The sequence below is a fragment of the Amblyomma mixtum genome, chromosome 6 (genome assembly GCF_055824585.1).
Source record: "Amblyomma mixtum isolate Tamu chromosome 6, ASM5582458v1, whole genome shotgun sequence".
In the NCBI taxonomy this organism is placed as follows: domain Eukaryota; kingdom Metazoa; phylum Arthropoda; class Arachnida; order Ixodida; family Ixodidae; genus Amblyomma; species Amblyomma mixtum.
In genome coordinates, this window is record NC_143017.1 from 10,733,213 (window position 1) to 10,750,199 (window position 16,987).

Sequence of the window (16,987 nt, forward strand, 5' to 3'; positions counted from 1 at the left end):
CTGGTTAGGCACAAAATTGAGACAGGCGACGCTGTTCTAGGGAAGTGCGATCCTCGGGCAGTCAGCTTGGCTAAGAGGAAAGCGCTCGATAACTCTCTGGACTAACTTCATGACACAGGCGTTGTGGAACGTTTAAGCAGCCCCTGGGGGTTTGCGGTGGTGCTTGTGCTCAAAAAGGTTGCAACTACCCGCCTTTGTGTGCACTATCGACGCCTGAACGAGGTGACACGGAAGGATGCATACCAACTTCCGAGCATTCCCTCAATAGTGTCCAATGTTGGCAGAGCAATGTACTTCCCTACGCTCGATGTCAGGAGAGGATACTTTCAGGTAGAGATGACTCCCAGTGACCGAGAGAAAACTACCTTCACTTGTCACAGGGGACTTTTCCAGTTTACCCGAATGCCGTTCAGCCTGCTCGCAGCGCGTAATACGTAACAGTGTCTGATAGACCGTGTCCTAGGCTATGCAAGGTGGCACCACGCTTTTGCTTACTTGAATGACATCGTGGTGTATTCGGGAACCTTTGATAAGCACTCACGCTATGTTAGGGATATACCGGAAAGGTTGAGGTCAGCGGTAATCGCTCTGAACCCGAACAAGACCCAGAGAGCGGCGACCCGAAAAACACTGTTGGGGTTTACGCTAGACAAAGGACGCCTTCTGCCGTGGGAAGACATGCTGTGGGCTATTTTGCAGTTCCCGTCGCAGGCAGACATAGGCGGACTGAGACGCTTTCTGGGGCTGGTGGACTTTTATCGCCCCTTTACCCGAGATTGCGGAGCTCTGCAAGCCCCCGTAACAACGTTGTTAAGGAAAGGTGTGAAGGGGCATTGGGGACCCGAACAAGAGGCGGAACTACGCCATCGCTCGCGGAAACCACAGAGCTGAGGCTCGCTGACCTGAACAGGGAATATGTGTTCCACACGGACGCTTGTGTCTTGGGCTTAGGAGCAGTTCTGCTTCAAGAGCACAGACGTAGCCTGAGACCGGTGGCGTTCGCCAGCCGCTCATTACCTCTCGCAGAGAGGAACTATTCCGTGAGAGAAAAAGAGCGTCTCGCGATCATCGCCCTGCGGAGGTTTGACGACTACGTCGACAGAGTCGCTTTCGTGATTGAGACTGATCACATGGCACTCACGTGGCTGAGACACCTAGACAAGCGAGAGGACGCCTAGCAAGATGGGCGCTACTCCACCAGCGTTACGACTTTACCATGCGCTACAGAAGAGGAAAGAACAACGCGCTGGCGGACGCTCTGTCGCGCGCGCCCTTTGACGGCTTGGGAAGTAACAGCACTGCCCCCTCCGCCGCGCCCTATAGCCAGAGCAGCGCGACTGCTGTGAAGCTCACCCAACGCCCCGAGGGAAAGGACAACCCGTCTTCCGGAGCGAGCAGAAGAACTTGCTTTGGGGCTAGTTGGTTCATGATTGAAGTTCAGAATGGCGCAAAAGACACAACACAGTAAAAATAGGGGATGACGTAAAGAGCGCCTACTACCAACTGAGTTTATTGCGGAAACACCCTCTTTTATAAAGCAAGACATATCAACCACGAACCGGAAGCAGAAAAAACAGATATTCATGGTTTGAATTCACATTTCAAAACACCATCGACAGAAAAGAAAAAGCTACAAGAACAAAAAAAAACAACAGAATCTAGAACTATTCGTGGCCGTCTAAGAAACCCAGCTCCTGGCGGCACAGTTTAATCAATGAAGTGCTAATCCACGTGCACCCAGCTTTCTGTATATGATATGCTATTATAATCTCTCTTTGAAATCGCTCCCTGCCTCTGCCGATAAACGTTGCCTGTTCCAGCATCGGTCCGCAATCTCTGCATTCCCAACAGTGATCCGCAGGTTGCCCCTGTCATTGTTTTTAATTGTTCTTCTGTGCTCGCTAGCTCTCTCGTTGAAGCACTGGCCAGTCTGGCCAATGTAGGCGGATCCACAGCTGAGAGGTATGCGATATACGACTTCGGACTTGCATTCAGTGAACCGTATCTGATGTTTGATAGCGCATCTTCGGGATCGTCTGTTCATCATGGAACAAATTTTTGCAAGCTTGCATGGTGCTGAAAACAACGCATTTACACCATATCGACCCCCTACCTTCTTGATATTGTGCGCTATCTTATGCATGTACGGTATTACCACCATAGGCCTCTTGTCTTCCTGCTTGCTTTGCGTATCACCGCTAGAAGTGGCCTTGATTCTTTTTAGCAGACATTCACATATCACTGTTATCATCAGATACGGGTAGCCAGCGCTACCCAGTCTCACTAGCTGCTTGTCAAAGCCAGCCTGCACACAATGATCGCAGGATTTCGAGAGAGCTGCGTGTAGGCGCGTGACGGCATTGCTGCGTTTAACCAGTTTGGAGTGGGATTGCTGAACGGCATGAGGCTTTTCTTAGAACGGGGGTTGTACACCCAACACACATGGTCTTTTTTAGAGAAATCAAACATTATGTCCAGGAACTGGATTTTACCCTCTTGAGGCAGTTCCCAAGTAAAGTTATGGCCTTGAGAACTGTCTCTAAAAATGGTAAGAACATCAGCAACAGCATCGTCATAGATAAAAGGAGAGGCCCCGACAAAAAGAATAATATAATCATCAACGAAGCGGAAAACCCGTCTAACAGGTGTCCCGTTCAACTGCGCACTAATGCGCTTGTCAATAAATGATAAAAAGATGTCCGGAGCGAATGCGTGAACCACTTGGAAGGCGTTAGTTCAGTGGTGAGTGTTTTCAGCAGAAAGGAGCTATTGCAGGCATCGCGGGAGAATCCATTTTGTCGAAAAGTATTCGACGGGTTAGGGAGCCGGGCGGCGCGGCCGCGGCGCACATGGAAGCAACTGGTATTGTTGTCTGTGCGGGGCGCTCGAACAGAGCTGGTAATGCTGTGAGTGCGATGGATTCCTATCTGCTCGACTCCGATGGCATCCTGCTGAGATATATCCCCTCCGAGAAGGATACACACGTGTCCATGAAGGTGGTGATTCCACGCACGTTGAGAGGAGCACTTTTACGCTACTTTAATGGCACGTCCATCGCCGGGCATGCAAGTAGCCCTAAGACTTAGCTCACGTTGTACCGCCTCGCTACCTGGCCTCGCATGAAGTGGGATGCGATACCCTACGCCCGCACGTGCGACGTGTGCCAAAGGGTCAAGCCACGTGGTGGACGCCCACCTGGGTTCATTCAGGCGATCAATAGCCAGTCTCCTTGGCAAATTGCGGCTTGTGACGGCATGGTACCTTACCCCAGGACTCCGAGTAGGAAACAATATCTGCTCGTTGTCAGGGAGGATTTCCGCAAATGGGTGGAACTGTTCCCAATTCGAAAGCTGACGGCACGCGTAATCATGGGGAAGCTTGTCGAGGTGCTAACACGCTTCGGCTACTTCGGCCGTTAATAACGGACATTGCATCGTATTTCACTGCCAAACTTTTTGTGGACTCCTGTGTAGCCCTTGTCATTATGCACAGGAGAACAGCCACGTACCACGCCCAGGCGAAGCCCACGGAACGCTTGAACCGCAACAATAAACAGATACTCGTTGCATTTGTGGAGACGCACATCGACTGGGACACCTGTCTCCCCAAAATTAGGTTTGCTCTAAGGTCGAGCATGAACCGCTCGACTGGGTACATACCTGCCCTCTCAACCTTGCCAGGGAGATGCCGAACCCGGCAGAACTTTGCAGCTTCGCAGCAACACCCCGATTGCTTCGTCGGAACGCGCCGACTATGTGACCGGGCTGCGCGCGAGGATGACGGAGGCTTTAGACAAAGCACACCGGAATCTGAGCACTGCTCGGGCCCAGCAGAAAGCACAGTACGACCGCTCTCACAGGGAAATTCACTACAAACCGGGTGACCTGGTGTTGAGGCGCAGTCACGTTCTGAGCGATGCTAGTAAGCGGTTTTCTGCTTCTCTGGCGCCGAAATGGACGGGACGTTATCAAGTTCGGGAGAAACTTTACTATCTCCTCTACAGGCTGGCGGACTTAACTCTAAGACCGACCGGTGGAGCGGTGCATGTCTGTGATCTTAGTAGTAGTAGTAGTACAAGACCTTTATGCAGCCGTCATTTACAGGCACAGCATGTCGACCGCCTGGGCGACCAGAAGTCGCTGTTCTTCCTCCCCTTCAGTGCCAAGCCAGTCAAGCCAGGTGGTGATGGATAAAAAAGGTGGGGGGTAGGAACCCACTGCTGAGCAGCCGGGCAATAGAAGAAGCAAATGGGCCAGGTCCACATAGATACAGCGGTAGTTGGGACAGCAAGGGTCCGATCGATAGCGATAGAGAAAGAAGCTAGACGGGGTGATAACTGCATTCATTTGGATGTGCCGAAGAAGGCGAGCCTCCGCACCGTGAGTGATGGATGAGGTGGAGAGGAAAAGCGTTGTTCTAGGCAGAGCTCGATGTAGACCTCTTTTATGGTGCGGCGAAGAGTGAGTCTCCCGCCGCCCTCCGAGGGCTTGGGCCAGGGGATCAACGGTGCCCAGAAAAGTGTGTCGTGTGCCTCTACAAGGTAGCTCTCAACTTTCCTATCACTACCTCTATCGCTAAGATCTTTGCCAAAGGGCACTTTATCCTCTCGGTTCTGTTCTCTCTCTCCATCGTGACTCGCAGCTTGCCCGGCTTCCCTTAGCCGTCAGGGTCAGTAGTTACTAACTCAAGCGAGTATCTCACCCATTCCCGTCGTTCATTTTACCTCTCCCGTTCCAACCCCGGCTCCCAATCTTCGTATCCTCCCACTCCCGACCAACATGTCCCCCGTCCTGCACGCCGGCCGTCGTCATGCGGCCGCGCAGCATCATTACCCTCTCTTTGATACCCAGGGTGAAGACACACGGATGCTTCCTTCGTGACTTCTCGAGGTTCTTACGGCTACGCCCTGTACCATCCCCACCTCCCCGCTCCTGAAACCCACACCAACGGGCCGTATATACACCCTCCGGATGCACTGTCCCTCGAGGTCCTCGCCGTTGCGCATGCCCCCCAGTCATTTGCTCTCCTTCCCTCTCTTCAAGAGTACAGAGTCTATTCAGACTCACAAGCCTCTATACATCACATAGAGAAACGCACGCTAACCCCTTCTCTCCAACAGGAGGTCGAACGAGCGGTCTCCGCATTACAGCCTCCCATCGTTTTCCTCAAACCCTACTCTAACAGAGGGAACGAGTGGCCTGTGGAGAATGCCGCGTCCTCCGCCAGCAAGCATCCGCACTGAGATCTAAGGCTCGACAACAGAGCCCAGCGATTCGTTACACCTTGCGTTGCAACGTTGTAACAACTAACTCTTGCCAACGCGCAGGGAGTAATTTCTCCTGCTTAATGTGGACGGAAAACCCGCTCATATATATCACCATAGCTTCCGGAGCAAGCACACGCTTTCTCATCAGAAAAGACCGAGCGCGGTTAGACTAGCTCAAAAAAAAAATGTAAATTGGGAAAGTAACTAGAATGAAAAGACAGCCTTGGAGCCGTAGGCCTGCCTTCACAGCGTTCTCGGAGGAGAGCCAGCGGACGCCGCAAGGACCACTGCTGCTTCGAGATCCGATAGCCTGGCCGTTTGGAGGGCTGCCGCATTCCAAAACTATTCCCCAAGAGGTTTTGGGAAATAATAAACTCCCAAGCAACATGCAACACATTTATTACAAACGCCGCGAGTGAGGAAGCCACTGATGATGAAGGTGCTGAAATATTTAACCGCGCTTTTGCGCCCGTCTTCACTGACGAAACACACTCATCACTACCCACTCCGCCTACTGTAGCACTACCAACAATGCCACCTCTTGAGATCACAGTGCAAGGCATAACTACCCATATTGAGAGAATAAAACTTTCATCAGCTGCTGGAGTGAACGAAATCAACTCCAAAATACTGAAAAACACAAAACACATTTCAGCCATGTGTCTTTCATTATTGTATTCGCAATCGCTTTCAGCAGGAATGCTACCGGATGACTGGAAGGTTGGGAGGGTCATTCCGGTCCACAAATCAGGTCCAAAGGACTCTCCACTGAATCACCGCCCCATCTTCTTAACAAGTGTGCCTTGCAAAATCATGGAACATGTCATCTATTCCCATGTCATAAACTTCCTAGATTCTAACAACTTTTTTCATACAGCTCAGCACGGGTTTCGTAGGGGACTCTCCTTCGAGACCCAATTGGCAATCTTCACTTTCGATCTGCATGCTAACCTGGACCGTAACCTACAGATCGATGCATTATTTTTAGATTTCGCGAAGGCTTTTGACAAGGTACCACACCAACGCCTATTACTTAAACTATCCTTTTAAATTTGCACCCTAATATTCTAGACTGGATTAAAGAATTCCTAGCTAACCGTTCTCAGTTCGTTTCTATTAACAATCACAACTCAAGCGCTCTCCCTATAACATCCGGCGTTCCGCAGGGATCTGTGCTCGGCCCGGTTTTATTCTTAATATATATTAACGATCTGGCGCCACAAGTATCGTGTAGCATTCGCATATTCGCCGACGACTGTGTAATTTATCGTACCGTTACTAACATTTCTGATCAAGTGGCTCTTCAAAATGACCTCAACCGCGTCCATGAATGGTGTGACCTCTGGCTAATGACACTAAACGCTAAAAAATGCAAACTCGTCTCATTTCACCGTCAACGCAACCCCCTTATTTTCTCCTATACAGCTGCCAACTCATCTATAGAAAGCGTCCAATCGTTCAAGTACCTCGGTGTAACACTCTGTAGCGATCTTTCTTGGCGAACACACATTACCACAATCATATCATCTGCTAACAGATCTCTAGGATCCTTAAAACGTCATCTTCGTCATGCACCGCAACACGTTAAACTTCTAGCTTACAAAATCCTTATTAGACCTAAACTCGAGTACGCCAGTCCCATCTGGAATCCACACCAAATATACCTAACAAATGCACTCGAATCAGTTCAAAACCGCGTCATTCGCTTCGTTCATTCTGCATATTCATATACGATCAGCGTTTCATCTCTAAAGAATAATTTCGGTCTCGAAAACCTTGAAACTCGCCATCGCGTCGCCTGCATGTGTTTGCTCCACAAGTTTTTCCATAGCACTCTGAATCAAACACCTTATATTTCTCATCCGACCCGCATATCTCATCGCACTGCACACCCGTTTCAGATCGCCCGGCCTCTATCGCACACTGCAACTTTTTCAGGTTCCTTTTTTCCCCGCCCCATTGTTGACTGGAATGCCCTCCCCGCCGATGTTGCCGCCATCACGTGCCCATCTTCATTCTTATCTGCTGTAACCATTTGTGTCGTACTGCAATGACATGTATTTATTATTGTTGAATATACTAACCCACCCCTTATGTAATACCCCCTGAAGGGGGTCTTTAAGGTGAATAAAGGGAATTGAAGTGAAGAAGAGCCCGCATCCGTTGTGCTCTAAGCGGTGCGGGTTGGGCGCATTACTTTTCATTCTTTTTAATCGCCCACCCTAATTTTGGTCACTACCGAGCAACCATACTGAAAAAAGCTTCCGGTCGGCCGCGGGACGATGGAGCGAGAAACAGAGAAACCGGGGCTGTGTCTACAATGGCGAAAACTGCAGCAGAGAAGCTGCTTGGAGTTCGCCTGTCCCCGCGGCAGCGGCTTCGCCCACGAGAGAAGCTTGGTGCGCCGCTGGGCCTGCCTCGCAAATCCTCCGCGGCAGAGGGAAAACGGCTCGGGGCGCGTTTCCCACACCCATCGAGGGGAAAAGAGGGAGAGCCAAGAGCAAGCGGTTCAACCAGCTGAGTGGAGGCCTGCTGAACGCCATGCATCGGGACAACACGGTGCATAATGGGCCTGAGCCTGCCTGCCACCCGCGCCTCCCAGCCAAGCTGCCCCTGGCGGACTTATATTAAGCGGGACCTGCGGTCATCAGCCCCCTTCAATACTTGGATCCACGGTCGTTCATGGCTGTCCTCTACACTGCCTCCCTGCCCTGGCGTTCACGGCCTTCGACGACGGCGCCCGTGGCTGTGAGGTGATATGTTTTTAAAGTTAAACGGCGTTTCGCCGCTCCCACTCGGTACTCCGTTCGATGAACGCGGTCACTTCTCGGCCATAGGGCAGTTTTATGGAGAGGGGGATGTGGGGGTACAAATGAATCCCCTGCCCCATAGTAACGGCCGCGCATAATTATTACGCGATGTTATGCGCGCGTCGTTCGGGAGGTTTGCGAGGGAGGGCACTCACGCCGCCTCCGCTTCCTTCGCGCCCCGCTGTGACGTCGCCGCGGGGACTTTCCCTCTTTCCCCTTTTAGAGCGGTGAGACCTCCTCTCCACAGCTGGGGGAAGGCGCGTTTCTGCAGACGCTCGCTGGTTTTCTGGCGGGAGCCGTGCACACGCACAGATCACAGATCTCCGCGGATACTGCTGCCCTTCCCATATCGCCCGGCCACCGCGTGTGACTTGACCGCCGCGGGTAGTGACCGAGGAGCCACGCGAGGTGAGCGAAGCGTTCTTCCCCCATATTTTTGCGTGCGTTCTTTCCTCTTTGTGCTTCTCACCCCCGTACACGAGCGCAACGCTCCCTCATTACGGCGGTTCTATTGTTGTTGCTGCTCTGTATTGCTCGGGAGCAATAAACGCTCATCCGAGTAGAATAACCGTGTTTGTCTCCTCTGACCTGAACCCGCCGTGGTTGCGACTTACTGCACCGCGGGTTGGGTGTCACAGCTCTGACTGCTAGGGCTGGCACGCACCTCATAAACTACATGCCTATAAAGCTCCGACACTGTAAAGCCGAAAAGCAAACCCCTGTACTTCTAGATCTGTCGCAGAAATGCGCTGAGTATAAAAAGAACCTGATGGTACAGGACTGGACACTTGTTGTTCTTTTTACACTCAGCGCAGTTCTGCTACAGATCTAAAAATGAAACACCAACTATCCCCACTTGCCGCATTGTTAACCATGTATTTTCTATGGTGGATGTTGGCTGAAGTCGGGAATACTAGCTCTTTGCCCACACATAAGCGCTGCCGTTTCCTCACGGTGATGTACGGGCAGCTCCTTTTGCGGTTACCCGCACATGACCATAACCGTGCCCGCATCCCTCTGCCCGCAAGTATGTGCGGTGGGACTAGGTGGGTCGGGGCTGTGTAGTCCATTGCATTGCCGACGAGGGTCCTACTTAACCATGAAATGGGCAGCCCAAGCGTTTCGTTTTAGTGCTGCTTATACGGGGTATCTATGTGGGTTTACTGCACGCAGCCACCAGCCGTGATATCCCATGTCCTACCCACATGAGCCCGCCGCCCTGTGCTACTGGTTAGTATGCACTGTTCTTTTTATTGGGGCATAAAATGTCCAAAACCTTTTCTCATTCATCTCAAACATTTATTTCCTTTCTTTCCATGGCAGTAGACGTCTTGATCCGTGTTTCTTTCAGCAACACATACACAGTATTGAAAATAAGTATTCCATTGAAAAGTACCAGTTAAAACATACGAAAAGTATACCAGCCGTATAGAACGTCTTGCCTTAACATCCACACATATTCTTTAGCGATCACAAGAACTACAATGCCAGGCAAACAAAGCCAATTTTACAATACGCTTTAGGTTATTGTTTTACAGGAATAAGTAGATGTAAAATTTAGAAGTATCAAGGCAATCACTCAAGTAGGTGCTTCAAAATGCACATTTTTGTTGCATGAGTATATGCAACTTAGGCATGAAAGTTTTTTGTTTATAATCTATATGTAGTATGCATTCTATTCACTACATTCAACCCCTGAAAGCCACTTGAATTCGTAAAGCTACACCGAGGTTATATTTAGTGATTCGTCTTCAAATTTGTTTTGTAAAGAGCTGTGGACAGTCATAACTAAATTTTCACACCAGACATCAGATTTCTCTGAGTTTATTCTGCATGTCATATTATCTTAATATATTCTGTAATTAGTGTTTATATAACCAAGTATGATTATGCTCGGCTGCACAGCATCCAATAAGGGTGAATAAATTATATGTTCTGAGCATATCAGTACTTTTATACTAGAGAACACATCAGTCCGCTGATCTGCACTTTATGGCACCGAAATAAGTATGCTCTGCAGATTACATGCCACCATCCCATCTCAGCGTGACCACCACAACACATTAACGCTGTAGAATATGTACACCAGCATACATTAAGCAATGTTGTATGAACATTATGTAAGAAAGAGAGTTGGGGTTTGCTGCCCCAGCGGCTAGCGCCGACGAAGGAGACGAAGAAGATAGAAGACGAAGCTGACGAAGCTTGGGTGCGCGCTTGCGAACGCCGGCCTGCTGAGAAGCACTGCTGGGACAAGGACTGTGGCCGTCCACACTACCTGTGCGAGTCCCCAAATTACACTTGGTGGAGGTGCTGCTTGCTCTTCTCCTGGAGTTACGCCACGATGCCCAGGCTACCAGGCTCTACCACGACATCTGAAACTTCGGCCCAACCTGTCTCCACCGCTGTCATCTGTTCCGGTGCCGTCCGTCAGCGCGACCCTGCGATCTTCAGCGGTACTGACGACACCGATGTAGAAGATTGGCTGGCCTCTTACGAACGCGTGAGTGCTTACAACAAATGGGATGACGTCGTTAAGCTCACGAATGTCATCTTCTACTTGACCGATGTCGCCAATTTGTGGTTCCGCAACCACGAAGCGGATTTTACTACCTGGGCGGCTCTAAAAACCAGCCTGACTGACGTGTTCGGCCGCCCCGCTGTCCGAAAACTTCGTGCTGAATAACGGTTGCGCAGTCGTGCCCAGCAGAACGGTGAGAACTTCACGAGCTATATCGAGGACGTCGTTGATTTGTGTAAGCGGCTAAATCCATCTATGAGCGAGGCGGACAAAATCCGACACATTTTGAAAGGGATTGAGGACGATGCGTTTCAAATGTTGTTGTCTAAAGATCCCCAAACCGTCTCCGACGTGGTGTCTTTGTGTCAGAGCTACGACGAGCTCCGCAAACAGCGACATGTCACCCGCCGTACCACTTGCTCGGACGACAGCATTTCGAGCTTGGCAGCAGGCAGTCCTGCCCACGATCAGCCGACACTTCTTCAGCACATCAAGCAGTTTGTGCGGGAGGAGGTGGCTCGTCAATTATCGCTGGTTACCTGTCAACCCGCTCCAACGCCATCGCTGTCGCCTTCTATTCAGCGTGTCATCCAGGAGCAGGCAGCTGAGGTCCTGCCGCCTGCCAATCCACCCCCTCTGGTCACTGCACCGCTTACATATGCTGAAGCAGTCTCCCGGCCACGACCTCAGCCGGTTATGCCTACTTATGCGCCACCTGTCAACGTCTACCCTCAGCAGCAGCTCGCCCCTGCGCTGCCACTAACTCACCATCCTCTGCCTCGCACCGGTCCCCGCCCTGTGAATCCGTGGCGCACCCCAGATAACCGCCCGATTTGCTGTGCCTGCGGTCTCGCTGATCATGTGGCCCGCTGGTGCCGCACGCGCGGATCCCGTCCTTACGACTACGGGCGCCCACCGACGTACGACGTTCCGTTGCCTTCCGTCCCTGTCACTCCTCCTCTACCTCCTCAGAATCCCTCTCCGTCTCGCTCCGACTCCTACACCCGAAGCCATCGGTCGCCGTCTCCTCGACGCTGTTCGCTCTCTCCTATGCGCCGCCGGTCACCACCCCTCCAAACGGAAAACTAGGCACCGCAGTTCCGGAGGCAAGAACTGCGCCGTCAACGACTGTCTCAAGCCCTATCACCGCTCCCATGAATGTTATTGAAGTGATCGTTGAAGGTGTTACTGTTCACGCGCTTATTGACACTGGTGGTGCCGTGTCCATCATTAGTCGCAACTTGTGCCGCAAACTAAAAAAAGTGATGACGCCGCTTTCTGAGCTTTCGCTTCGCACCGCCAGTGCCGACTCCATTCGCCCTCTCGCAGCGTGCACTGCCCGCCTCGTCATCCAAGGCCTCTCATACACCATTCAGTTCTTCGTTCTCGCCCGCTCCTCGCATGACATCATCCTCGGGTGGGAGTTTCTGTCCGCGCATCACGCCATCATCGACTGTGCACGTGCTGAAATTGATGTGTCGCCGCTGTGTGATGCTCTTGTGGACGTCTCCCCTGTTACCGCCGCGCCTATTCTCGCCGCTGACGACGTCGACGTACCAGTTTTCTCTTCTGTTTTCGTGCCGCTGACCTGTGCTACCCTCTCTGACGCTACTGTCCTTTATTCACCCTGTCCTCTTTGTGCGCAACGAAAATCTGTCATGCTCCCTTATGCCGTGCTCACTCTTTCTGGTGGTTGTGCCGCCCTGTACGTCGCAAACCCGTTGCCATTCCCCACCACTTTACTTCGGGGAGAATCGCTTGGCACGGTTGATGTGATCGATCTCGACGACGCTTCTCCTGTCCTTGATGACCCAGACGCCCCTGACATCAACGCCCTCACTCCTCCCACCGACGTCGCCGACCCGTCCTCCACGGATATGTTTTCCCATTCTGTCGATGCCGCTCTACCACCTCACCAACGCGCCCAGCTCATCGCTTTGCTGCAGCGCTTCCGCGCATCCTTCGACTCTCCTCAAGCACCGTTGGGTCGTGCAACAGCGGTTCGCAACCATATCGACACTGGCACCCATGGACCCTTGCGCCAACGCCCCTACCGCGTCTCCTCCGCCGAGCGCCGCATCATTGATGACCAGGTGAACGACATGCTACATCGCGGCGTGATCCAGCCCTCTCAGAGCCCGTGGGCTTCTCCGGTCGTGCTCGTCAAGAAAAAGGACGGCTCCATTAGATTCTGCGTCGACTACCGCCGGCTAAACAAAATTACTCGGAAGGACGTCTACCCCCTGCCTCGTATAGATGACGCGCTGGATTGCCTGCAGGGAGCGGAATACTTTTCTTCGTTGGATCTGCGCTCTGGGTACTGGCAGGTGCCGATGGCCGACGTCGATCGCCCGAAAACAGCTTTCATCACGCCTGATGGGCTGTATGAATTTAATGTGATGCCCTTCGGTCTGTGCAACGCGCCTGCCACTTTTGAGCGTATGATGGACAACATCCTCCGTGGACTTTTAAAGGGGTCGTGAAACGTTTTCTGAAAATTTTGAACGACGTGTGTATTTGGGATTCTGACCCTTCATTCCATAGTATGTCTTGATTCGTTTCATCGTCCGGGTTGAGTAAATAGCGTAAAAATATAGATTTCGGTTTCCCAACGCACAACCTCCTCAACTCTACAGAAACGTCATTTTAAGAAGCCAATCAGAGACTTCTGTTGTTGATACAACATGGCGGCTTAGCGCAGCCTGTTGACCCATAGTTGACCGAGGTGAGAGCATCATATGGATTCAAATGTGACGTCAAAATGACGTCACGCACACACGCTAGGTAATTTAAAAATGGCCGATCTTCCCGAGCTGCAGCGTCGCTTGCTGGAAGAGAGTCGCCTGTTGGGCTTTGAGCCGTACGGCGACACACCTTTGAGGGTGCGAGATCGGCTGTCTTCGGAGGACGACAGCGGCGGCGGTGACAGCGACTGCGAAGACGGAGCGTGCGCCCGGCAACCAGCAGTTGTAGCCCGCGACACAACCTCTGCTTGCGGAGGCCCCGACCGTGAGCCTCCCGAACCCGGTCGTGTCGGGAATGCGCACTGGTACGTCCGAGTCTTGTAGCTTACGTTGAGCAGTTTGCGAGAGAGTGCAATCGCTAACCGAAGCATTCGAATAGGTGCGCCTGCGGGCGGTGCGTGCCGATGCCGACCGTCCTGGAGAGCACCTGCTGCCGCGAGATACCGGCAGCAACTAGGAAGCAGCCGTCCGGATGCATTACGGAGCACCCGCATTTTCACACTCTGTGCCTCGACGAGGTGGTGCTAACTGTAGCTTTGCACATGCTCCTAGACCATGGGCTACACGTAGAGAACACAAGGTAAGAACCATGCTCAGAGGGCGCGACGCTGCTTGAACAAGAGACCGCCTGTTTTTGCTCTTTTCGGACATGCGAAGCGCTGTTGTCAAAACTACTATCGAGGAAGGCAGTGCTCAATAAGGCTTCAACTTCAGCGGTAACTTCTGAAATTACATCATGCTCTAGGAAAATGCCTAAAAGTGCCGATGTTGTGTTTGCACAAGGTGTCATGGAGTGTAAGTATACATCGCAGCACGCTAGTGCAAACGCGACACCAGTGGTATTATTTTTTTCTTTTTTCATAAGCGCAGACGAGCACGATGTTTTACTACCCAGGTGGTAGAAATATTCTCGAGTGAACGAGAAAGGCAGATGAGACGTGTCTTCTGGGATGTGTGAACTTGGAAAATGGGGTTGAAGATCATGCACATAGTTGTGACATATTTGTGTGTTATTGGCTGGGTATGTAGCTTCAACATGCGCAGCAGTTAAGAAGAGGATTGCAATGGAAAGGATCGTGAGAATTGCAGTAAAATTGGTTGGTCCAAAACAAACCTTCCTTTATTTCGCAGCAGGCTGTACAATTTCATATAGCAAAGTAACCTATCCACACTCACTGCCAGAACAACCACCATCCCAGCACTGCCCTCTTCACTATCTTTTTTTGCCAACTAACATTAGGTGATAATGTGCTGTAGTGTGGCACACATAATTTGTTTCGATTAAAAAACATTTGCTGATGGACTTCATTGCAGCCATCATCACCTCTACTGAAGTGTGGATGCTTGTCACACCACATGGTATATAAAATCCACATCTTCAGCAGTCACAAAGTTAACCTCTCTGAAATGCATTGACAATGACATCTTGCATGTTCTTGGGGTGCGAGGCATTCCTCTTTGAAACTCCCAGCTGTTCCTCAGCCCCACTCGCCAGGTCTCTTGTGCTCTAAAGTTGTAAAGTCATAGGGCTGACAAAAGTGAAAGAACAGGTGGGATCACAAAACCAAACTGAATTATTTAATTAGATTAACAATTTTGCATTGATGAACAACACACAAAAAGCCGCCGCGGTGGCCCAGTGGTTATGGCGCTCGGCTGCTTAATTTCGAGGACGCGGGTTCGATCCCAGCCGTGACGGCTGAATTTCGATGGAGGCGAAATTCTAGAGGCCCGTGTACTGTGCGATGTCAGTGCTCGTCAAAGAACCCCAGGTGGCCGAAATGTCCAGAGCCCTTCGCTACGGCGTCTCTCATAGCTTGAGTTGCTTTAGGACGTTAAACCCCGTAACCCAACCAACCAACACCACACAAAAAAAAATGTGCTTGCCTTGGTTTCGATGGCTGTTGACTTGCAACATAACAAGACCCTTCCCTCCCTTTTCTGCTCAGCAGCTTAACAAGAGGCCCTGGCAATCTTGATGCCACAGGTAGCATAATAGGGTTCTCTCACAACTTCTGCCCTCGCCACTCAATCACATTCCTGCATGACACTGATAATTCCTGATAATTTCTCATTGATGAACACCACAAAAGAATAGAAACATTCCACTATGCTTGCCTTGTTTTCTATGACTGTTATCATCCTTCATTTGAAATTTCCAACACACCATGCAAAATCTGTGAAGCACTTCACTTAATAAAGACAGATTCTTCAGAAGGCCTGCACAGCAACTGGGTGCAGCAACCTTTAGTGTCACCTATTATGTGCTCTTATCAACCATGGTAGCAATGTTCATTCCTGTTCATTCTTCCAACATTTACACTCGCACCTTGCACTTGCTTGTTGAGCCGGATGTGCACAATACTGTGAAACAGTGTTCTCGTGCCACGGGCCATTGTTGCTGTAGATGGCAGTTGCACACAAATGTGAGGGATTCAACTCTCTTGACTTGATGCTTACCACACTCTTACTATCCGATCCGTGTCAAAGTGCGAGCATTCCAGTCGAGCCATAGACTTCTTAGTATCAACTGCATGATGAGCCAGTCGCTTTTGTCATCCGAGCAGATTGCATTACAGACTGTTCTTGCCTAGTATGCGGTGGCGCTTGATTTTGCTGAGCCGGCCACTTCCCCTGTGCTGCCAATTTCTCGCACACAACTCCAGGTTAACGCTGGTATCGCCCCACCCATCAGACAGGATCCCTGTTGCGTGTTCCAGGCTGAATGAATGGTTATGAAAGAGCAAATGCAAGATATGGTACAGAAAGGTGTCATCCAGGAGTCATTGAGCCAATGGGCTGCACCTGTTGTACTGGTGCGAAAGAAGGATAACTCCTGAAAGAAGGACATCTGTCCCCTCCTGCGTATTGATAATGGCATGGATTGTCTTGAATCTGTGTCGTACTTCTCATCGGTTGACCTACACTTTGGGTATTGGCAGATCCCCATGCATGCATCGGACCGGAAGAACACTGCGTTTGTTATGCCTGATGGACTTTGTGCATGTAATGTTATGCCCGTTGGGTTATGCAATGCCCCCCTGCATTTGAGCAATTTATAGACACAATATTGCATGGGCTTAAGTGGGAGGTATGCATGTGGTACCTCGCTGCTGCGATGATTTACGGAAAGACCTTTCACAAGCATAATGAAGAACTGGATATGGTGCTGGCCTGCATCGCATAGCTGGTCTGGTCTTGAACTCCAAAAATGCCACTTTAGTCAACGGCAAACCTTTGTCCTCAGGCTTCTTGTCAGCAAGGACAGCATCCGGCCAAACCCGCAGAAGATAGCTACCGTGTGTCAGTTCCCACAACCATGGTCTTTGAAAAACCTTAGTAGCTTTTCAGGCCTCTGCTTTTATTTCTGTTGCTTCATTTAAAGTTTCGCCCAGCTCGCTCACTTCCAACTTCTCTCGTTCATAAAGACGCCCCATTTGTATGGTCGTCTGCATGTGTGTTTTGCCTTCCAGCAGCTAAAGTTTTTGCTAACTTCTGGACCTGTTTTACGCTAGTTTGATCTGGCGGTGCTGACTGAAGTCCACACTGACGTCAACGCCATCGGCGTGGTACTTATCTAATTCCACAATGGCGCCCAGCATGTAGTCGCATGCGCAAGCCGCACTTTGACAAAATCTGAAGGCAC

At 50.9% G+C, this 16,987-nt stretch overlaps 1 protein-coding gene across 1 annotated transcript; it reads left to right on the top strand.

Moving 5' to 3' along the window:
- The first annotated feature begins 13,107 nt into the window (after positions 1 to 13,107).
- LOC149338206 (uncharacterized) lies at positions 13,108 to 16,922 on the top strand. Its single transcript, XM_089550714.1, has 4 exons — positions 13,108 to 13,646; positions 13,721 to 13,921; positions 16,589 to 16,640; positions 16,857 to 16,922. The coding sequence occupies exons 1-4, from the start codon at positions 13,393 to 13,395 to the stop codon at positions 16,920 to 16,922; spliced, it is 573 nt and encodes a 190-aa protein (XP_089406840.1). The 5' UTR covers positions 13,108 to 13,392.
- The last annotated feature ends 65 nt before the right edge of the window (positions 16,923 to 16,987 follow it).